A 25796-nucleotide genomic window follows, 5' to 3' on the forward strand; every position below is an offset into this window, starting at 1 on the left:
TCCGCCAGGCCGGGTTGCCTACCCGCAAACCCGCAAGGCAGTCCTAGCCAATTGGAATGGGATCTGAAGAATCTGACTCATATATCTTGATCACATGACTCCGGAGTTAATGTGTATGGATTTTTGGACAAAATTTGTAGGAGTAGTTGTAAAAAGTTAGCCTGGTAAACCCTCCCTCCAGAAATCTCAATTGTATTTTATTTCAGGAGTGAGTCTGGCCTGATTGCCCATTGTGGGAGTTTCTAGCGGAATTACCAACTAACCGAGCCAATCAGCGTCCTCGCTCATTGTTTTGTGATTGACAGTGGGGGTAGGCCAATCAGGTGGAACCAGAGTGGTTCACACGTCATTAATCAATACACCTTTCATACAAGCTGCTCATTAACATCAAAGACAAACCAATTACTCCTGGTGATAATCACTGCAGCCTAAAGTGGCTTAATTGGACATCAAAGGGCCACTTGGACATCAAAGCTACATTACTCCCGCCCATCTCCAGCCCACAGCCAAATTGCCCATATAGGTCTGCAGGCCAGACTCACTCCTGAAATAAAATACAATTGAGATTTCTGGAGGGAGGGTTTACCAGGCTAGTAAAAAGTGTGTTTTGACGAAAACGCAGTATGGCAGGAAATGTTACCTGGCACAAACGGTGCCTCCATATTGCGACATGATCCAAGGAATCCAGGGAAAAAAAGATGTCAATTGTACGACCTATGGTTCAAGAGTTATAGGCCAAACGTGAAGTGGGCTGTCCTTGGCTGAGTGGGAATGTGCGTGCAAAGATTCCCAGCAATCAGGTGCTGCATTCATGATGTGTGGCATTTTGTACAAAACAGGCCATCTCCGCCAAGCTTAGCCAATCGGAATGGAATATGAGAAATGTGACAGATCATCTTGATCACATGACTACAGAGATTATCTAGTATATCGATTTTTATGACGTTTGGACAAAATCTGTAGGAGTAGTAACAAAAAAATTGTTACGCAAACATCTGTCTCATGGTGGCGCTATAACAAGCCAATTTGAAAAACAAATTTTCCTTTGCCTGCTGGGAGTGTGCGTGCAAAGTTTCCCAACGATCGGTCCACCGGTGCCTGTAGCATGTTGTGCAAAACGGGCAGGAGTAAGACATTATCCAAATTGATGTTGCAGTAAACCCTACCCATCTGAGGCTCTAAGCAGGATAAAATAATGATTTGCTATTTATCCTAATCATTGCTCATCATCGCTCCACTACAGCAATGGTTTGAGGGTATTTTTTATTTTCATGATGACACATGGGCAAACTAAGGAGAAATAAAAATGACTGTGGCTCTGTGACTTGGCACTGATCTGGCGTTACTGAAAATCAAGATCTGAACCTTGACGATAGAGTTACTACTGTCAACCTGCCAGCTTGGACATGTTTAAGAACAAAGGGAGGGAGTTCCCTCCCTTTGTTCTTAACGATAACAAAACTGAAATTATTATCTTTGGACACCTCTTTTATCACCCCACCTCCCCTGTCAACACCCTGGGCATTCTCACTTCCAATATCCACACCAGTGCAATTAACCTTGGCGTTATTTTTGACAGATTAGCTCTGTCGGCTACTCGCCAAAAAATAACCTCACCCCCCCCCCCTAAAACTATTTTAAATTAGTGATCCATGCCTTTATTTCATCTAGGCTGGACTATTGCAATGCCCTATACTATGGCATTGACCACTCCTCACTCAGGTTCTTGTGTTCTGGTGTAGAGGGAAGCGGTCCCACTGAAAGCGAGGAAGTGATATATTTTATGTTTACTACGGATGATACCATTTAGAACCCTGGCTGTTCACGTGGATTTATTCAATATATTTTTGTTATTAAATCACCAGTTCTCCAGCACAGACTCCTTCTTTCTTTTAGCATAGAAGAAAGGTTAAGGATTACTCTGAAAAGCAAGAGGAAGGTGGTTATATTGGTGCCCAACATTGTGGAAAATGTATCGCTCCGTAAATCAACGATAACACTGTTGTCCGCCTTCTCACAGGTACCAAAAGACACACCAGTGGCCTCACTCCATTGGCTCCCGATTAAATATATAATTGATTTAAAAATGTTGCTATTTGCTTTTAAATCTATCAATGGTCTGGCGCCCCCATATATGGCTAAACTTTTAACGCCCCATAATCCACTCAGAGCTCTGAGATCTGCTGACCAGTCACTACTGACTGTGCCATCAAACCTAACCCTCAAAACCAGAGGTGACCGCGCTTTTGCGGTGGCGGCCCCAGAGCCGCAGATCTCCATCCCGACATCAGACCTGCTAAGTCCATCGAGATTGTTAAGTCCTTACTTAATACCCGCCTTTTCTCTCTGGCTTTTAACAACCTAAATATTATGTTTTTTGTTCGTGCTTAGCCTACACGGTGCTCAATGTACAATTCCTGTTTAACCCCTATCTAACGTTCCTACCTTCTGTGTACATACAGTAGGTGTAAATGTACAATCTCGCTCTGTGTCTGTGTCTCCTGTATGTATACATGTTATGTGTTTTATACACATTATTTGTTGTTTTTGTTCTTTGTTTTGATGTATTGTTTTGCTTTTACCTGTGCAGCACTTTGGTCAACTAAGGTTGTGTGAAATGTGCTCTAAATAAAGTTTGATTGATTGATTGAGTTCTACTGCACCTCAAGCTAGGTTCAAGTTGGTCAGGTCACATAATGTGACAAAGATGTACTGACATAGAAACATTGTCTTCCTTTTATTTGCACCCTAATAATAAAAGAGGCTCCAACTGTCCGAGTTGCTCCAGTGCCTTCACTGTTTTTACCAGCTGGTCTAAGAAGAGACTGACCTACTAGTCATCCATGTGTTCGACATATCCTCAACATATTCGCAACATGTTTTCAATCATTGGCTGTCCTTTAAAGGAGTAGTTCACCCAAAAAATGACTTATTTTCTATCAATTGCACACCCCACGAAACCTTGAATCCATGGATTTATTTGTGTTTTTGTGGCATTCCTAAGCCAATAATTTGATGACCGGGGCCAATGGGGATACTTTCCCATACTCTGAACGGGAGGTCTCGTCCTCCCAAGCTATGGTACTAGACACGCCTCTCGCCTCCATGGCTACTACACACAACTGCCGTCGGTTCAAATCGCCGTTACACAGAGTAATATATAGGACAAAATTTAAGTAAAGTACTTGAGTAAATGTACTCAGTTACTTTACACCTCTGCACACGAGCTGCGTAGCGTCCGTTCAGGCCTAGCAGTGTTGCCAGATTCTGCGAGAGAAATAAGCAACAGGTCTATGCCAATGGGGAGCCACTAGCAGTGGCTCCCCATTGGGAGACAAATCAGAAACCAGGTCTGTGAAAACAAGCCGCGCATACACGGCAAACACACACACACACACACACACACACACACACACACACACACACACACACACACACACACACACACACACACACACACACACACAGAGAGAAAAAAGAAAGCAAGCTGGTATACATGACTGAGTCATGTCTTGTTGCTATATGTATCCTGCTATGGTTGTCTTAGAAGCAGACACCTACAATAAAGTATCAAGTTCAAACAAGTCTCTTTCAGAGTGAATGGGAGTCTGCAGCTAGAACCACTTATTGTAGAGCACTCGTAGTCAAGGACATATATTATCAACATGAATAAGTGTTTGTAGGCCAGACCACTTAAGGTCATTGCTTTTAAAAGCAGCTGTTAAGACTAAATACTGTAGATTGTAACTACCGTACTCAGTATGGCAAGTTTTATAACGTCCCAAAAGAGCAAATGTTTCACAGCTGCTTTTCATTATAATAACTGAAATATTTCACATTGCTTGGAAGCCACCTAAATAACCCCAAATTATGATAATAGGATTTCGTAAGTTACCACTGTTTTATAGGCTATGATGAGCATAACAAAGCAGAGTTCTTTGAGGCAAATAACAATTTGAAACGCCTGTTACACACTTTGGGTCTGATCGTCAGCCAAGTGACTGGAGACAGTCAGTTGAGGCCTTCAGTCAATGCAAGCCTTATAGAGTTTGACTTCAATTAAGATGGCATGGGACTCTGACAATATATGACCATTCAATCATAATGTTATAATCCTCTGAGGTTTTACTTTTTCAGATCTTTTTTTTTTTTACAAGGGCCACCTGGTTACAAATCCTATTTTATACTCTCGCAGGGCCGTGCTGAATTCAACAGTCTCTCTGTGACCTTCACCTCTTTCAACACTGATCTCTCATCCTGTCTTTCTGTCCACATGGATGACTCAGTGAGCAGACTGTGTGCGAGGACAGTAGGGAGTCCTCAACCGTGTACAGTAACACATGTCACCATAACACTGAGTCATTTTCTTATTTAGCCAAGTACATGTTACATCCTTCACCACAAGTCAGCTAAGAGATGGGTGAGAGAGGAACCCCTGCCTTCTCCTCCAATAAATACCTGATCAATAACTGATTATCATGAAGAGGCTGTTGCACAGATCCAGTTACAGTGGGTGTCAGGCAGAAACCTTGTATCTCTATATTTCACATTATGTTTTTTTTCATACTGTAAAATTGTATGACAGTGTCACACAAAAGAAGCAAAAATAGTAGATCTACGCACAATGCACCGCAATGTGAAAAACTTTTAACATGTTGAAAAAGTTTTAAAGACTTGCCCAAAATATGAGTTGAAAAGTCGTTAAGTCTGTCTATGGGTTTTATAAATATTTAACCTACAGTATGAAAAGTATTAACAAGAGCTTGTGACTAAGTAATGACATTATAAGGTTTATGCCTCACAGCGAAGATTGTCATAGGTAAAACGTTAAGTTTTCAAGAAACCAATAAGAAAACAGTACAAGTTTCAGAGCTAATGTACCCAGACAGTGGAATCATAAGATTTTCATGAGGTCTCAACAGCACAAATGTTGTACCAAACAGACAGCACAGAAATGTATCTGAAGCTATCCAGCCATGTGTTATAATAACTCATCAATGATGTGATGCAACGTGCAACGGGATGTTACTATAAACAGTTAAAACCTCCACCTCTGGAACTACGTGCCCCTGTTGAATCACACCCAAAATATCCATGCTGAGAAATCAGCACTGCATAGGACCTCCACTAATGCTCAGGGCTTCAGACCAAGGAAATAAACCCTCTAGTGATGACAGATGGTAAATCTAATGTAGCAACTGGAAGGCCACACCTGAAATATTATCTTAATCAGGGGAATGTTGCTATGGAAATGTGCCTTCGTGCGTAACCCAGTCTAAGCTGATAAGACAGAAAATAGAGAACTTGTATGAGAAGTTAAGTTCTTCAATGAAATGCTATCACATACATCCTGGAGGTATACCATGTTAGGGATACGTGACGGGCACTTGCAACGTTGTTGGATTTGAATCTGGCTCATGACCTTTGTTGCATATCTTTCGTTTCCTGTCTCTCACCCATGGCATATTACCTAAGAAATGCCCTGAAATGATCTTTATATGAAATGTCATAGCATGGAGTGCAGCAAACATGACTCCCTTGCCTGATCAGTCGATGTTGCTGTTTACATGCAGCTGTTTGAGCTTGGTGTCAAAACTCACTCTGAAACACTGCCAATTTTCTTTCTGTCACAGGCACAAGCATACTGTATCATCACTCTCAGGCAGAAACCTTGTATCTCCATATTCGTCTTTTTATATAATGTTCATGAATAAATGCCCTGGCCTATTTTATAATTTGTCGTATGACAGTGTTACGTAAAAGTAGTGAAAACAAAAGATCTGGAAGCTCAACGTGTTGCTCCACGACGTGCTGTGAGCTTGTAGATTGGCTACAGTAGTTTCTCTATTTTTGACCAAAAAAAAAAATGTTTCGCAAAATGGAATATTTCACCTATAATTACATGCCCAAAATAAGGACACCAGGTTAAGTCCATCTGTGGATTCTAAGTCAATTGGATTATTTTTCCATTTCCTTAAAAATTTGGAAATACGAGGTTACCACCCGACAGTGAGGACACCATCAAGAAGAAGACATGATACGCCATTAACCCCCCTGATGGGAATTTGGTTCCACCCAATGGGATTCCAGCATTAGAATTTGGACTAGGCCCAACACACTACCAAGCTTCTGAGAGGGGTGTGTGGATGCAGGACACGCCAAGCTTTGACATTGGATTCCCTGACTGTGCCAGACAGTCTAGAGGCCTGTGAGAGAGACGGGCGATAACGTCTTGTGTTCCACACAATCTAACTTTATTAAAGTGATATTAAAAACCCAGCACAGTTGCTCCGTCTCATCTGCCCACAAATAAACCAAGAGCCTGAGGGAATCTTCCTCTGACCATTACCAAAATATTTGTTTATCATTGCTTCTCCAACTATGACACAGACAGACAGACAGACAGACAGACAGACAGACAGACAGACAGACAGACAGACAGACAGACACCGTGTATCAGAATCTCTATGTTTTGGTCAAACATTGATGACAGTTACAAAATCTAAAGGATGTCCCAAACAGATTCATAAACAAAATAGTAACATTGCAGATAAACATAATTTATTGCATGATCTGATTCACAAGGATATTCCCTACCAAAGCTAGTCTTTCTACAGGGACAGAACACAGCTGTCAGAATCAGAGGAATTTTAGGAATGGGAATTGGACTTCTCTGAAGCCACATATCTTTGAATTGATTGCCAGGCCACAATTATAAATACGAATTGTTCTGCCTGGTTAAATAAAAGTATATAACAAAATTGTGTGTACTGTAACACTAACAAATCTCCACTAGAGGCTGTTCTAGGGTCACCAAGAAGAATGTTTTGTTCCTGCACATCTATTCTGTGTGGACAAATACACTCATGACACGTTCTTTAGAGATAGGAATGAAGCAGACTATTTCAGGCTTAATCGTGAATCAAATGGCATCAATATCATCTAAAAAGTTTCCATCAGGCTCTCTATCTCAGTAGCAATTAGCTGGAGACAAAATCTTTTTCAATGTTGCTAATAAACTCCATAACGTAGAAGCCCATAACCTAGTGTCTATATTGGCACTAGCAGCATGCAGGGCACTAGACTTTACCAATAGCCCCCCAGCCCAGGCCCAGTAGCAACATACAGTATGTGCCAACAGACTTGCGATGACATTCCTGGCATTAGTCTGGCTTAGCGTGCCAGCATCAGGGGTGTTAGTACTATTGTTCTACACACCAGAACCATAGCTAAGCCAGGATGTCTCTGACTTGCTGCACCCTGGTTGATAAACAAAGAGGCCTAACAAATGGACGTATAAACAGGGATGTGTACCCTACTCTGCCGTGAGACTAGTCCAGGTGTGCGTTTTTCACAACCACACATTAATAATTCCAATATATACAAGCATACAAAAAGTTGAATTATTTAGTAATTTATTACATCAGTACTTTTGTGTGCACATTTCCCAATATTTAGGCCATACCAAAATCTGTATATATATTAACCACTTTCAACCTGGCATCCCTATTTTGGGCATGTCATTATAGAAAAAAATGTACACAAAAAAGCAATATGAATGAAGTAATTATGGTTTGAAAGATGCAATTTTTAGAAGATTAACTTGCAGAAAACGAGAAAATTACTTTTTCTGAATGTTTTAGAAAATAACTCTTCAACTTCAGTCTATGGTTGCTCAAGTGATAGTTCAATCTATCAAAGTATCTACTCATCACCTTTTACAGCCTGGCTTTGCAGGACACTGAGGATGGATACAATAACAGTTTGTACCCAACTGTAGCCGGGAGACCAGCATCTCCCACTGGCCAGACAGATTTGTCTGTCTATGACATCACCCTGACAGGCAGATTAGAAAGACATCCCTTCCTGAGTCACCTCCACTCTCTGTCAATATTCTAACAGAGCAGCGTAACACTGAACTCAACCATTTCTCGGCGCACACTGTGGGAAAGTAAATACTGAGATTGCGCTCATGAATCATTAGAGGTTAATTGTTAATTTGCCTAATTGCTTCCGTTGATGACAATCACCATCGACTCTGTGGACAGAAGTGTGTTTCAAACGGAAGGAGGAACAACACAAACAGATGTAGTTCGAAGGTCATCAGTCTGAATACTGATGTAATGATAGTGGTGACATTACTTTATTGATCCCGCAGCACAAAATTCATTATATGTGAAACACCACAGGTGATGCAGTACACTTAAAGAACAATCAGTGCTCTGTTCATAGCAGACAGAACTGCAAACAGAAACATACAGCATAACTAGAAATTTACATTTTGCACCACATGTGCACAACAAGAAATATGTAGGTCAGACCTATAACTAACCACCTAACTCAGTGGCTCCAAAACTGTGGTCCAAAATACAGTACGTGCAAAAAACAACAACATGACATACGACAATATTGTGTTTGCTTTCAGCATTCTTCTGAGAAGCCATGCTAAAAGATGCGTCAGACTATACTTCTTGTCTTGTCAAAACTATTTCAGCAAACGGGACACAATACTTTACTGTCGTTCTGGGTTTGGAAAGAGGCTGGTTGACTAGTCCATGTCCAAATCCCACTATAAATACAATTCAACATTCAGTCTACTTTTAACCCCAAGGAGGCTTTGCCAAGACTTTATTTTGGATTGTTGAAATGAACTTATCCAGTATCATTTATCTTCAGAGAGGCTTGTGACCTGATGAAAGAATGTGATACTAGTGCCAGGTAAAGTGGCGTGACAATTCTCAGCTTTGCCCAGGAGTTGTTCAGACTGGTACAAGCATTACAGCATGAGAAACAAGATGCTCACAATAGACAGTGTTCATATACAGACCCTCCAGTTCCGTGTAGCCATCAATAGCACAAAATTACATCACAACAAAAATATATTATGTGGTAAAAACACACAATCAGTCGAACATGAACAAATGGAGACAAAAAACAGGGAACCTTACGAAACCATGTGAAATTGCATATAGGTGAGAAGGCCCCTATAAATCCTGGGACAGCCATTCTTCAGCTAACTCTGGACAGTAAACCATATCTGAGACAGTGCTGCACCTGGGGCCAAGGTTTAGGTAGAGTCTAGATGTGAATAGTGAGTGAAAATGATGAATGACTATCACTTCTGCTTCCAGAGGTTGTCACAAGGTGATCTGTTAAGTACAGAGACAATGGGTGGCGTACGTACAGGCAATACACTTGTACGGACAAAGACACTTTTCAGTGCTCGTGGGTGGGAAGCTGGCAGGGGATTGTGTCCTTGTCGCTGCACTAGCGACTCCTATAAGTTGGTACGGGAAAATGTTCAGCGGTGGAAAGGATCTGGGGAGAAGGGTCGCTGTCAGGTGAAAAGAAGCGGTTGGTGGTTGGAGGTGTGTGGAGGGAGGAATGTGGTACATGTGGTAGTCGACTTCAATTCCCCAGGCCAACAGTGGTAGTTAACAACAACAGGGACCGCAGCACACAAGGGGAATTGGCAATGATCACATTGGGGAGAAATAAACAATAACAAATGTGTGGGTGGGTACTAGTGTAGGGCCTTCATTCTTAGTCATTTAACCATTGACTGGAAGTAAGAAACCTTTTAGGTCAAATGCAAAGAAAATTAACTAGTGGAACAGAAAGTAACCTGATCCCAGGCACGCTAAGCCAACATTTTCAGCTATACTGTAAGAGAGATCTCTTGATATATATAATCATCAAATAAACATGTACTGTACTCAGGGCCGAGACTGAGTACGCACTGATAGGCCGGAGATTCAAAGACATCATGAGCAACAACAATCTACAACAAGTCCTTTTTAAAAAAGAAATCCTGCATAGACACCTGATAATATTCCATTACTGAAACTTTCCTCGTAACACAATGTGCACCCACACTTTTTCCAGACTAGACTGAGTAAAGAGAGAATGGAAGGAAAGAGAAAAAAAGACAGAAAAAAGTGTCATACACTCCTTTTCTCTTCTAAATTTCCCATTTAACAACAACAGCTAGTATAGTAGTAAATTAGTCATCTAACAATAACCATTCTACAGTACATATGTATATATATATACACTTCTCTAAACACTAATAAACACTATTTTTATTCATGAGTGTCTGCACCAGATGCCAAAATGGGTGTAGGATACAACAGCAGTGACAACACACAAATGTGTGTGGCGAGGAATTAATTGGCATAACGACTAAATTGGGGAGAAAAAAGAAAACAAAAAAACAACAACATAGATATCTAAAATTACTCGCTGGACTGCAATGGAATTTGCTGTGCACCTTAGTCATCCCCAGGGCTGACAAATGGCCTTTTCTGTAGTGCCACCATTAGGTTAAAACTTCTGCTTACACACAAGCTACACCATCTAGATAGATAGATGTCCTATGCTATTGTGTAGCACCCTGCTTGGCCGCAGCCAAGCAGGGTGCCGCCATTTCCCTCAAAAACTACTGGCTGGATTGCCATGAAACTCGCTGAGCACATGCATGTGAGGATTATCCCTACTTTCGGGTACCCAATGGCCTTTCCATCATCCTCATGCCAAAATATCAACTTTTCACACAAGATCTCATAATCTAATCAGCAGATTCCAGGATGAACCCTACTGATTCTGGTGACCTCTTCTAGCGCCACGCTTAGACCAATTTCAAGTTGAGTGCAAAGGCAGCTCTCCACCACACCCGGCGTTGGAAAGCCTCTGCTGCCGACAACCTATTGTCGGATAGCGTTGTTCCGTCGGGTAGAGGTCCGTCGGCTTATAATAAGCAGAAATGGCAACACTGGCAACACCAGTGCTGCAAACTACTGCCGCCTCATGGTGTGGAGTCATTTGATTTCCTTAAAGCATGCGAAAAATGTGCCGTCAATATGCCGTCAGCGGACGGCACATTGTTGCTTGTGCTGAACGAAATGCCAACCTTTGCCAACAGACTACCAGTCTGTTGCAGTCTGTTGTAGTCTGAAGTAGTCTGTTTGGTGGAGAGTCACCTTAAGGAGCAGCATGGACCCCAGAGCTGTTCTGCTCCAGGGAACCTGTTGACAAGTTCACTGACTAAGTTGTGGGTTTTGATTATTAGTCACAAGTGTGAGAAGAACACAAGTATTTGTGTATTGCAGTTTAAAATGGTACAGAGCCAGGGTTGTAAGACAATAAGTAACTGAGCAATGCAATACTACTTTATTATGAGAGCCTTATTGCAGTATATTAACAACAGTAAAATTGTATATTAAGCCATGCCCACGATAATACACCCTTAATAGTTAGTTGTTGTTGATACACCATTGGCCAAATGGCAATTACATAAACTACTTGCACAGTCAGAGACACATCCATAATAATAATTTCCTAGCACATGATTTCTCTGTATAAACAGTAAAATGTTAATTTATCCATGTATAACATATGCAAATGTGACAGTACATTTGTATTCTCCTCACAGTGAAATGAACCCGGAGGATTTCATTGTGTAGTTAAAGCTGCAATCCTCAGACTAATCCCTCTTCACTGCTGCCCATCCAAGCCAACCAAAGAGCTGCTCTGTCAGGGGTCATCACCATGCTGGCTTGTGGTGGACATTTTTGTCAAAATTCAATTTTTGCCGCGGACATACAAAATGAAAGGACAATAATATTACCAGAAACACATAAAGAGCTACCCCCGAAAGACCATAACAGGTCTGTAACTCTGAGAGTGATCAAATGGAACCAAGATGGAACAAACGGCAGCTGTGCGCTTGCCACTTGTACTGCATTTTAGTAATAACTACTAGTACTTTACTTGCACGTCTTCTTATCTCCCTCCATGCACACCATACAGTACAGCACATACAAGTTAGAAAGTGTATGTTTGTCAGTGTTTATAGTACACTAGTTTGTGCATACACTGTATACCACAGTGTATGAACATGCACAACTCAAAGATGCTATTTATGAATGCAAGGTCATGTTGCATGAAACCGATCTGAAAAAAGTACTGGAAGTAAAGAGTGGAGGAGGGGAGGGGGTGGCGTGTCTCTGCAGCGGCAATGGCTCAGACAAAATTATCGTAACCTTTTTATAGCTATTTAGACATGCATTCTGCTAAGCAGGCATCTGGTATAGCTGCGTGATTTGTGAACGTCTACACTCATTGTAGGTGCTTCAATTGTTTTTACACACCCAGCGGAAAAAGCACTTACACTGTGGGTTCTGCAGAGGGTCCTCCATTATTAGTATCGTCTCAAAAATATAGTTTGCATTGTTCCCTTTAAGACTATTTAAGGTTACGGCTATTGAATTGCAGAGAAAGGCAGTCTAATAAACTCATGACCTGTTGGACAATGTTACCTTAAGGCTTTTGTACACATACAATTCTGAGAGTAAAAAAACACTCTCAGATTGAATTTATCACTGTGTACAAATGAAGAAGAAAGATTGGCGTTTGTGTGGAGCTGCATTGGTAGTATATGCCAGTAAAAACAACCGGTTTCGACCACAATGTGGTGTTTTTCCTAGGGTGTTTCTCCTGAAACATTGACCCTTAAGCATAATGAGGAATGACATCACCAGGGAGGATATCTGGTAAGACCTGAAATAACCCCACTCAGGGGGCATCTGAACCATGTGCTATGGTCACTGGAATTAATGGTTGGCAGGTGCAGTACCAGTACAGCAATGTTGATTATGGGATCCTCCTCACTCTCTCACTCGCACACACGCACGCACACATGCACACACACACGCACACTTAACTGTTACTGCAACTAAGGGAGAACTCAACTAAGGGGGTCTCAGATTCTCAGACCACTGCATATTTTCTCTGCAATGTTCGAATGCTTAATTCATACAAAGGTCTCACACACCGGAAATAGCAGTTCTTCAAGCGCAACACATTATTTTTGATGTGCGACACCGTTGTATGACGAATAATAACATTCACAACTTGTTGTGAATCTTTGGTCTAAACTAGGCTTAAATGGTGTGAGAAACCCATGGATTGTGCCTGCACAGGTTTGAATTCAATTCTGTGTGCGGTGCCACCAACTTCTTGTTTCATTGCTATCTTCACAGTCTTTCATACTGCCATCTGAAAACTACAGTCTCTTTACGTGAGATGTCTGACCTAGATGTCATGATGTCCTTTCAACCAGAATAACTTTAAAAGTGACAGGCTAAACTCAAAGGATATATTTGCGGTGAGTATTTCAAGCAGGGTGGCGTGCTTAACATTAACAGATGTCTACAGTTACTATTATGACAAACAGCCATGCCAACCATGAGCTTAACGTCAGTTGTGGGAAATATTAAATTCTAGCTATTGCAATATTGTTAATGTACTGTAAATTGGTACAGAAAAATGTCTGGTCTACTGCTACATAGAGAATGATGTGTGCCAGGGCGCGCGCGCACACACACACACGCACACGCACACACACACACACACACACACACACACACACACACACACACACACACACACACACACACACACACACACGCATGATGTTTGTGGAAAGGGAATATATTTCAAAGTGTCTGCTAATTATCTACAGGTAAATATTCATATTCATATTTTGGGTACAGAAACAACAAACTAGATTTGCGCGCCACCTTACCCCTAAACGTATTAGCCATATTTTACTATTTTGAAAAACATTTTAAAATAGTTCAACTAGCCGATCTACATCTACACGTTGCGAGCTTGTAGGGCCCTAAGTCTAAAATCCCCAATAACAAGCCATAGAGGCTGTACTGTTCCTTACACACACAAACGTTGTTTGAACTGACAGACCAAAGTGGTTTGGCCTAATGTAGCAATAGAGGAAAGGCTATGAGGTGACCAAAATTGGTATCCTCCAAGAAGCATGAATGCCAGGATTGGCAAGTTTCACAGGACCTGCTCGCTTGAAAATGAATTACTAGTAATGTCTGAAAAGACCTGAATGCAGTTTATGTTGATTCTTCATGTCAGATTCGAAGCAGTAGTACAATAGTTCGGTTGACATTAAACGATTAGCGATTTTCTGTGACCATTGTAAAGCTTAGCAAGTTCATCTAACCATACAGGAAACTTAAGTTTTTAAATGATATTCAGCAGTGGCACTGACTTGAAGAATAATGCCGTTTTCACTTTTGCTAGTCTTGCCACACTTAGAATATCAAATAAAAAGTATAAACCCATAGTCATATTGTATCGCTATTGAGATATTTTTTTCTGATGTTCATCCCCCAGGGGATGACAATTCCATGGTAATCCAGAAAGGTTTTGAGATATGTTGCTTGGGACCAAAGTGCAGGACTGATGGACAGACGGATGGACTGACCAACCAACATTGTCATCCTTAAAGCCCCACTACCACTAGCGAGGAGAGCTAAAGAAAATCATGTTATTTGTTATTATTTCATTTTACAAGGCAGGAACAGCATCAGGTGTAAGCGTAGGATGGTGGTGTGGGATGCTCACAATTCTCTCAGCAGCAGTGACTTTCCAACCAATCACCAAAAGGAGGAGCAGGAAGTCAGATCTTGGCAGAGAGCAGAGGGTTTGACTGGGGACATGGAAGAACAGACTGGTTCCAGAGGGGCACAGTGGGATTGTTACCCACAGTGACCTGCACTGTGGGGGACTGCATGGGAAGAAAATAACTAGACCAGTGAAACTGCTTGGATGGATTCTGTTTCCCAGCAGTAGCACAGCAGATTCGAGGCCAAGATCACTTGTTTGTTTCAGCTGTCAAATATCTCTATTGAACATAACTGTTCCTAGACTAGTTATGTTTGCTAATTTGGTTTTAATCTATACCTATAGGGAAGATTTGATGGGCATGCTCTTTTACGCGACATTTTGAATTGATATACTGTAGTGCAGCTCCACTAAAAAACATTCCTATGGTAAATTAACCTGAAATATCCATTAGCAAGTGAGAGTACAACTGCCCCTATCTACACATATAACCATGCTTGAGGTAAATCCTCTGCTTAAGTGCTTTACAATTTTTGAACAGACAGCAAACCCAGCCACCTGTAATAAATAACGCTAACCTTCACACAACTACTATCAGGTGAACATACAGTTCATACAGTATGTACCACCTTGTAGACTCTCCATTTAATTAAAGTGCGCTGTGGGCATGGGCCCTATGCCATTCAACCAGGGAACAAATGTAGCACCTCTCTGTGCCCACATAGCCCACAGTGATTCCCCTGAGACATGTGAGGTTGATAGTAGAAACAAAACCAGATCAGGCGCAACAGGATTCCTTTGTGTGCTATAGATACACAGGCCTTCTATTACTGAGCTCAACGCTCTTCATTAACCATATGAACCCTAGTGTCCCTATTCCGGGGTGAAGATTCTGCTATTTTTGGTGAAGAGATTTGGTGTAGAACGAAAAAGGAGGTCCCTAGCATAGAGCTCCAAGTGGTTAAATGGCAACTTTACGATAAACGGCAACTTTACTGTAAAGTCTAGCAAACCCTGTGAGATTTTTTCTGACACCGAGAACTGGCCGGTAGCACTTTCACAATTCTCTCTCTCTCTCAGACTGTACTGAACTAACCAAGTGTAATACCCAATGATTGATGCATTGCCAACAGTACAAACTTTTCCCTGTATGTACATGTTACTTCCATTAGAAGCATTATGGTTCCTGTTTCTCTGTCTGAATGAGGGCCCTCCTGAAATAGAGCACATCTGTGCAAATCAATATGGAACCAATTCATGTTGGACAGTCAGGCAGGTTTTAGAACCCCCACACACATACAGTATACACACTTCCCACTTAGCTCTGCAAGATTATTCTCTCTCTCTCACACCTCCCACTTAGCCATGCATGATCTTTGTTACACTTACACTTACACACACACACACACACACACACACACACACACACACACACACACACACACACACACACACACACACACACACACACACACACACACACACACACACACACACACACACACACACACACACACACACACACACACACACACCTTCCACTGGACAATGCTTCCTCACATAAACGTATGATTCTCATTGACATGCCATTTACCAGTAGTTCAGCCACTGAAGGCTGTGAGAGGAGGTGGTGGTGGAGGTGTGGTGAGAGAGAGAGAGAGAGAGAGAGGAGGAAGAGGAGGAGAAGGAGGAGGAAGAGGAGGTGGTAGTGGTACAGGTGTGGTGGTGCAGGTGTGGTGGTGTTGTTACCTTTATACTTCTCCCTGACGTTCTCATACGCCTGCACATAGTCCTGCTCTTCTGGGAGCCGCTGGCCCGGGTCAAACATGGACATAATGGCCAGACAGTCTTGGGTACCACCTTCTGTCTTTGAAATCTCTGGGTCCTTCCTTTAACTCTTCTGCAGACACTTTCCCAACTCACTCTAACTGCTGCCCTTCTGCACTGAGAGCACCCAGCCCTGCTGTCTGTCTGTCTGTCAGCCTGTGTGTCTCTCTCTGTCTGTCCCTTCCTTCTGTCTCTCTCTCACTCTCTCTGTCTGTCTCGCTCTCTGACCCACACTCACTTACAGAGTATTCCCTCTAAAGCAGTAGATTTAGTTCCGGACCACCACCCACCTCCACCACACCAACACTACCACCACTACCACCACCAGCACCACCACCGCACCCCTCCTTTCTGTTTGAGAAATACCAACACACGCGTCAAACCCTCCTCCTTAAAGGCACAGAGGCTCACAGACCACAGAGTCTGATATTAGTAGAGAGACAGAGGCACCAACTCCCCCTGCACACACACACACACACACGCACACAAACAAACTCAGCTCCACCCCAAAACAAGAGAGGCACACATGGCTCCACAGTTAACCTAACTCTGAGAGAGTGGATAACAATGGAACCTTCAGAGTTAAATACGATACTGAGGATTTTGCAGTGCACACCAGCAAGAGCATATGACTGAGCTGACTGCATGGAAGGTTACATGAGTTCTTAACACAGGGGGAAAACTGGCAGGTTTAGTGCATCATGACTCCCGATGCAGCTTAAAGGAAAATAATAATAAAAAGTTACGCACAGGCCTACACTATTATGGTATTCTTCAAAACCATGTGATATTCCCAGAACAGGATGACGGCAGATTGTAAAGTTTGATGCCAGAAGACCACACCTCTAAAGCTGAGAGAACACTGGATCAACACCAACTCATACAGCCCATGCTGTAGTTGTCCTGGTTTAAACCACAGCACTAGGCTACTGTACTATCATCATGCTATCAACTTAAGAAGAAAACAAACAGTGGCAGCAAAAAGGGCTATTTTCAGCAAAAAGATTTGGTGTAGATGGAAAAGGGGAGGGGGCCTAGTATAGACCCCTGGGGGACTCCAGTCAATGCTATATTACTGTGGCAATTGACATTAATCCGTTTCTACCAAATATTCAATTCAATTCAATTCAATTTTATTAAAGTGTCAAATCACAACAAGTTGTCTCAAGACACTTTACATGTAGAGAAGAGACCCGACAATCCCACCCTGAACAAGCAATTTTTGCTAACTTACTAAATGTTAGCTGATCCAAAAGCAACAACCCTGTCAATCAGGACTGGGAACAGTTGACTTTGAAAGCACTTGTACTGTTACCTTTGGACATAAAACCATTGTTATGAAAACAAGAGTGTAATTCCTTTTGGACGACGAAGAAAACTTGCTTCCTGAACTGATTGAATTGCAGGGAGGGAATTGACCTCTGCTGCCAATATATCAAAACAAAAAATGATAGGACTTCAGTATCTATTTTCTTTTCTTACAGCTTCCAAGTTTCACTTCCCTATGCTGACTTCCTAACTGTGGGAAAGTAAAGCCTGATTTTATAGTTCGACATTGGATGCCAAAAATAGCAAATCTACAAGCTTGCTATGCATTGTGGGCATAATTTGTATAAATTAAGTATTAGAAATCAATTAAGTGACACAGATTCTGACAATAGTGAAGAGATGCAATATAGCCTACTGTACACTCAAAGACTACACTGAGAAATACAGCTGAAAGAATGATGAGATGAGGATTCCAAGACATATTGGAACAGCTACAGTACATGTACAGTATGGGGTCTTCCTGCAAGGAAACTGTGATTGTGTAGGCTGTCTGGGAGTCATCTTCAACAGGAAAATAGATACATATCAGAGGAAATGGTCTACAAATATGAACCACTCAAAGAGGAAATTGAAAGTGTGTACTTTGAGGTTATATGGAAAAATACTGTATTCATACTTGCATGTGCTGGCAAAGATATTGATCAGGGTGGAACGCGACATGCATTGCATGCATTCATGCGTTTGCATTTGTGTGTATGTATTTGAAGGAGATAGGCAGAGAGGCAGAGTGTATGTGTACATATTGTATATGCATGTGTGTAAAAGAATGTAAACATGCCTATAACATGTATGTAATGAGATCCATATCCTGACAGACTTCATTCAGTTTCCAACCACAAGGAGGTTTCCATGTTGATTCTATTTAACACACTGAAAGACCTCCTACAACACTGGTTCTCAACTTTTTTAATTTTATTTCAAGGACCCTCAGTTTGATATGCATGGGGGTCCATGGTGCCATGGACCTCCATTTGATAGGATTGTCATCTCTGGGATGCAATCTACACAGTAAAATACATTATCTGTGTTAGACCCTAACCCCTATGCGTCCATTTGGTTCCTAAATAATTTAGCCGGGGACCCCCTGGAACCCCCTGGAACCCCCTCAAGGACCCCTAAAGGGTCCCAAGACCCAATGTTGAGAACAAGTGTCCTACAACACGTTGCAAACATGAGACACTAATTACTTATGAAATGTGTACAAAGTATTGTTGCAATGTCTGTGCATTTCTTGCCACAACAATATGCTGGAATTCAGTTCGGAAGGCAAGCACCAAAAAGTCATACATATTCCACATCATTCAAATCAAAATGATGTATGTATCCATCTATCTATTATGTATTTTAGATTTGCTATTTATTTATTTTGTGCCTCCATTTCAAAGTTACTTATTATAATCAGATTGTTCCACACTAGTGTAACAACAATTCATTCATGCTGGATGAATATTGTATCATCATATCATGTTGCTATTGAGCCAACATGTATCCTTTTGTATGCACATCTAGCATTAATTAAGAACATAGCATTGTTGTTCTTTAATCTCTATGTAACTTACAGTACTGTATATAAAGCAAATAGCTATTGGAGTGCGTTTGATGTCTCAAGTTTGATCATAAACAACATTATTGGACACATAACATAGCCTGGTATAATCACAGTTACATTTTCAGTTTGGTCCGTGAAATAACAGCACCCACTCAGATCGAATGTGCTGCAGACATATGTGCATGTTATCACTTTCTCATACTGTGGGGCCTTGGTGGTGTTTACAAAGCAATCAGGAAAATGTGGATAAATTCCACAGAATTAAATAAACCGGTGAAACCGCATACAGAAACTAATTGCTAAATTTCCATGAATAAATCGTTCATGTGTGGAACATTTAGATATTTCAACATTTCTACTTGAAATGTTGCCACAGTGGAACTTGGAGGAGGGAGTGTTACATACAGATGGTTTCTCAACCAGTGAGTTACAACTCAAAACTGGGTCATGGTCCCATTTTGTCAAGGTCATGGACATGTGCGGTGGGTGAAAAAACTACAACATGCATAGTTGTCTCTCTCTAGTAGCCACAGTTTGGGTGTAGATTATGTCTCTCAGACAGAAACAGTCACTTTTGTGTGTCTTTGTTTGTCCAGTCAGCCATGGGGGGCTGGGCTCTGGCCCCCATGGCTGACTGGACAGCCAGCAAATCCTCCCATGCCCATTGCTCTGGCTGTGGCATAGTGGTTTCTCTGTGTTCCTTTACAAAACATATAAAGAAATAAGGATCAAACGAGGCATTTGAAGAAGGTTTCCACCTCCCTCCACTGTTCATCGATTGCTGCTGTGTTCACTGAGGTGTTATGTAACTTGAACTACATCCTGAAAACCAACCACAAAGTAGATATTTAGACATTCTAATTTGTATGACAATGCTAAATGTATTTATTATTTATTTATCAGATGAAAATACCCCATAAATACTAAAAACCTTTTGTCAAGAGCTTAAGGAAGGAAGGCATGCACAGAAAGCTCCCTCTGCAGTTTGCCAGCCTTTGGCTACTGTCCTCTAGTGTTCACTGTGAATATTGCATACATTTATCTCTTAAGAATACAGTAGCAGTATTTACCAACCCCACTACGTTTTAATTTCCACACGACCACAAATATCATGAGCACTCATGAAATGTCCTTCAGGTTATTCCATATAATTTCTGTATATCCAATCTGGTTGTGGTTAATACTATTACTATGATAAGTTTGACCTAGAATACAGTACCTAGAATCATGTTAAACCAAATATTGCTTGGGGTATTTCAGTCAGACTGAAAATATAAATGAATAATTGATAAGGCTTCAGATAAATCTAAGAAAAGAGTGCACACAGCACTGAAAGTAATTGCCTAAATAATTTATTTGACTTTGCGAATAGCAGAAGTTTGATGTTTTAAGTTTTAGCTGGGATTTCCCTGGAGATTGAACACAGGCAATTTATATTTGCTTTAACATTTATGTTCCCTCTGTATATTAAAACAAACGGATCACAGGGAGAGTTAGCTGCATTTATTGCAAAACAATAGCTCCCAAGTGCAAATTATTGTTGTTTTCCAAATGAATGGTTATTGGAGTTATTTTTGGCAAAGAAAGGGGACATTTTGTTGGCCTGTCGGGGGTTCTCTGAACACTTATATGGGAAACAGAGAAGTAGAAGCAAGCAAGTTGCCAATTGTCTTATCTTTTGCATCTTATAGTTATAACACCCCCTCCTTTTCTCTGTGGGTTTCGGTGATGAGCTAATACACCAGTCAGGGATGTCTCTGGCCGAGATTTCACTAATGATACACTGGTACCACCCACCCACCCACCCACACCCACAGGCCATTGAAACCATATCTGTTTCCCCAGGGGCAAACGCTTCAAATACCAGGACATAACAGATCCCTGAGGGCTCATGGAGGGAGAGTGGGTGCAACCCTTCTAAGTTCTCACAGGCTAAACCTGAGATGGCAAGAGGTAAAGTTTAAGATTTGAGGACAGTAGGTAGATTCCTAAGTTAAGGCTGCATGCAAAATAAGATGTTTTAGTTGTTTGTAGCTTTTCTTGTTTTAGTTGTAACTATTCAAAACGCTACTGACCGCATTTTGTTCGGCACTGCATTTTAATCTGGACAGATAGGAAAGGAGACTTTTGAATAGGGTTGTCCGATATTGGCTTTTTTACCGATAACCGATATACCGATATTGTCCAACTCTTAATTACCGATACCGATATCAACCGATACCGATATATGCGGGGATTATTGTGATTAGGGTAAGCTCAAATTTCATATCACACACACCATATACAGTAAGAACTCCTGTAACTTATTTATAAAGCAAAAAAAAAAAAAAAAAACATTTTTTTTTTTTTTCAAAAACCGATACCGATATTTTCCCGATATCAATTTTTATGCTAATATCGGCCGATAATATCGGGAGGCCGATAATATCGGACATCCCTACTTTTGAAAGATTATGACAGACACCCACATGCGCTTCCTGACTGTGTGTTAACAGTCAAGATGTGTCCTTCCTGATTTGTCAAGACCCTTTTCCATAAGAAAACAAACAATGTCTTGACAATCAGTATTCATCCATGGATAACGAATAGCAGTTGTTTGCGTACCTTGTTTTCTATGCCAGTGGTTCTCAAACATTTTCATGTCAAGGCCGCCCATTTTAAAAGTTGTGTCAGGGAACGCCATAAGAGACAAATATAGTTGTTGACTACATAACTGTCTATACTGTAGGTGGGGACTTAACTTGAAACCTAAACATTCTCTCTTCTAGCTTGTGAAATTATAGTGAAATGAAACTGTCCTACATTTTGTAACCCTCTCAAGGACCCCTGGGGGTCCCTGGACCCCATTTTGAGAACCAGTGATATATGCTAGCTTTTTTTGCTTAATTTGTTTTCTGCCGTTATTTGTTTTTTCAAAATGTACTATGATCTATCTACGATCTACAAGCTCACAACGCATCACATCACAAAGCGATATGTTACGAGCTTATACTGTATATTGGCTATTTTAGCTATTCGTGAAACAACGAAGTATAAAGGGCTTAAGAGGTTAATTCAATGCACTCACTAAATCTGTTATGTTGGCTAATACATACAGTACGATGCTTTCAGAGTATCATTGTGATTTCACAATGCACACGTGACTTTTTGGTTTAACTGTTGTGTCTATTTGTTTTGTTTTTTATCCTGATCATCACATCCTTGATTAACTGAAGTGTCTCTATGTACTTCAGTTGTTGGGGAACCCATCCAGAGTGCTACAGTTAAGTTAATAAGCTTAAGCAACTGCGTAAATTTGCCTAAATTAACATAAAACTGCTTGGTGACACTCACTGCCAGCACTGTGCGATTCCCAAGCTGTCTGCAACCTGATAACAAATGGCCTCTCTCCAGTTGTTGTGACTTGGAACGGCAACAACAGCCTTGCATGTCTAGCACAAAGCTGATGAATGGCGACAAGACTATTATGGCTGCAATCCAGAGACCCATTATTAACGCAGTCATTCTTAATCTAAAATAGTTGTTCTGACCCGGAATCTGGCATGCCGTGTTTAGAAACACTAGTCATGACTGACTCATGACAATGATAAACCAGCACTAACTCTCTGTCTGTTTCCTACTCTGAAAAGAAACAAAGCCAAAGGGACAAATTCAAGTTCTGTTTCCAGTCAGCTGTGCGATAATAGAGGATAGACTGTAATAACTGGGATGAGGTGCAGTTACCCAATACTGTGTCCAAACCCTAACCCTCACCGCTACACATTGAGCCATATGGTCAATAGCTAAGAAATGCTATGCAGAATATTGTACCCGTCAGATGGAGACCCCAGCAACTATCCATAACTTCATGAAGCTAATCTATCAATGTATAAAAAATCGCAGGCATAGTAATTCCATAATTGTTTCCCAAATAAGCGTTTGGATGCGTGTCTACATAAAGGCATCAAAGCAGACTGTGTATGAGCACAAGTGTGATGTACAAAAGGTTTAAAAACATTGTACAATTCATATTATCCAGTAACTCTACAGTGTGTCCAAAACTGTAATCAGATCCCAGTGTTGAGTGGACAACTGGACAATAGCCCACTCACATGATACTGCAGCAGTATCTAAGGACCCCACCCTGCCAAATCAATATCAGAGAGGCACAAGATGGGAGGGGGGATAAAGAGGCTGGTGATACTGCTTGTGGTCCAGAAACAATCTCAACTCTACACCGCAGTAAGTGCTGAGACAGCAAGATGGATCACCTCAGGCCTGCATCAATGGCCAGATAGCTGGAAATGGATGATGATGTATACGCTGACAAATCCTGACTGTTACAGGTACATTTTTACAGTTTCAGTGTTAAATTTACTGTGTAGCTAGCAATACTAGGCATGTTCTCCCAGATTGATAAATTGACACTCTGGCAGGCTGACACAGCACCAATGGTATCGAAGGAACATAATGACACGTCACACACATGGGGGGGGGGGGCGGGGGGGGTGTACAATTACACAAGCTTCAGTAAGTTCTCACCATAAACCTATTGTTTCAGAGGACATATAGACACTAATAACAAATATAATATAAATACTGCATAAATATAATTTCCACTTAAATCAGTCATATTCTTGTCATCTAGACTTTACCAACCAAGTGTAGCCTAGTTATTAACAACAGCTTGAACAAATATCTATAAACCAGAGAGGGTCGCTTGTAAAACATCTATGGCTTTGATGCAATAGATTAGATGTAGGCCTATTTGACAGTGCAGAAACATAACTGTCAACGAGCGTCAGCTGGACACAGACACACACACCTCCCCTCTGCAGTGCTCTAAACTGAAAGTGACTGGAGTCTGTCTCATTTCTCTCCAAAAGCCCTTGAATATGGGGAATATGGATTGAATAAGGATTACTGTGATTATGGTAAGCTCATATTTCATATAACACACACCGTACAGTGAGTCAGTGACAGACAGTCCAATTTCGGGACTGTCCCATAAGATGCGGGACGGGTGGTCACCCTATATAATTATGAGTGCTCAACTAAGCATAAATCTAGCTTTAGAAGCTTAGAGATACTGTAGCTTTACTACATGTACCATTATTATTGTGATGCATCACAAGCAATTACACTTCATATAATTACTGCAGATCGTTCAAAGGGCACCGGACAGGCTCTGATCTCATTATATCAGTTAATGCTGTGTGATTGGCTGAGGGGCATTCTAATGAGTGCCATCTCCCAATATATGTAGCTTGTCTGCAACCTAGTATAGTAAATGGCAGCCACCAGCTGTTAATAACAAAGTCATTTTTGTTTTCTTTACTTTCTAATACTAAATATTAGTAATGAAACTGTGGTATTATCACAACAATACACTCAAGGTCATGCCCAGCCCATGATATTGGCACTGGCCAGTACAGTATGTGAGCCACAGTATGCGGATAATGTCTTGCATTTGCATATGAATGCGACTGAAGCATGCATTCATGCTTATGACATCCTTTTAGCCTAAATGTCTTACTCTACCACCGTGCTGTTTACATTTCTGTCTAATAAAGTATTCAATCAATCAATTAATGGAAGAGCTTGACAATTATGACAAATGCCATAGATCAGCACACCAGTGCCAATATCAGTGCCAATTATGACTATGGCATCCTCCTGGTCAGTACAGTATGTGAGCCACAGTATGATGATAACATCTTGCAATTACCTATGAATGTGACTGAAGCATGCATTCATGCTTATGACATCCTTTTAGCCTAAATGTCTTACTGTACCACCGTGCTGTTTACATTTCTGTCTAATAAAGTATTAAATCAATCAATGAATTGAAGAGCTTGACAATTATGTTGCGACCTGGGCTTTATTTACAGTAATTTGGGGTGAATTTGTCAATTCATTGTATACTAGTCGTTTTCTCAATTCCTTAACAAAACCTATTTTACAAATCACTGATCGTTCCCAAAAATCTCAATCAAAGACATTTTGGGTTCAGGCTGAGCTGAGCTCAATGTTGCAGAAGCCTTCCATCCATGGTTAACACTTCAACCCCTCGTAGTCACATACTGTATGACCACCTGTCCTACCTGCGATGCGGATGACAGCCCTCTCCGCCGGGTCCAGCACGTCTCCGGAGGCCGACTTGGAGCGTTTGATGCGGTGGTGCTTGGGCAGGTTCCAGGGCAGTGTGTCTCCCAGTGAGGGTGGGCAGCTCATGGAGCTGAGGTCACTGGTGCTCTCCTCTGAGGCCGCTCTGACCAGAGTCCTCCTCTTGACCTTCAACTCCTCCATGGTCTGGTTGAAGATGGATAGAAGAAACATGGGAGTTATACAATCTTTACAGAATAGAACGTTATGGTTCACTAAAGTTGGAAATGTATTTTCGGACAAATGCTTTGCACAGTCCAATATACGGTACAAGCCAACAACACAGTTTGGCTGGCAAAGAATGGTAAACAAAACACATTATTATATGTATACATATTCATTAATATACATTTAGAGTATCTACATTTGGACCACCTCACTACAGTATCCATAGAAATACCTCCGACTGTACAAGGACATTTTTCTCTAAAACCAAAGAGTACTGTCTCTTTTAGAGACTTGCTAGGAGGAGCAGGGCAGGTGTGATGCACAAAGTCAGCGCTGCTACACTGCC

The 25796-nt window shown here is 41.2% G+C and overlaps 1 protein-coding gene across 4 annotated transcripts in view; it reads right to left on the reverse strand.

Moving 5' to 3' along the window:
• The window catches only part of pleca (plectin a), a 129009-nt gene extending 103580 nt beyond the window's left edge, over positions 1 to 25429 (reverse strand). For 2 of the 4 annotated variants that reach the window (XM_084079852.1, XM_084079844.1), the window contains exon 1: positions 25222 to 25429. In XM_084079852.1, coding sequence (XP_083935978.1) covers positions 25222 to 25426 — 205 coding nt within the window. In that variant the 5' untranslated portion in view covers positions 25427 to 25429. Of the gene's footprint in view, positions 1 to 16182; positions 16523 to 25221 lie in introns of those variants that run through there. The other 2 variants (XM_084079846.1, XM_084079845.1) reach the window with 1 other exon arrangement.
• Positions 25430 to 25796: the final 367 nt, after the last annotated feature.

This window comes from Gymnoscopelus microlampas (genome assembly GCF_963454915.1).
Source record: "Gymnoscopelus microlampas genome assembly, chromosome: 15".
In the NCBI taxonomy this organism is placed as follows: Eukaryota; Metazoa; Chordata; class Actinopteri; order Myctophiformes; family Myctophidae; genus Gymnoscopelus; species Gymnoscopelus microlampas.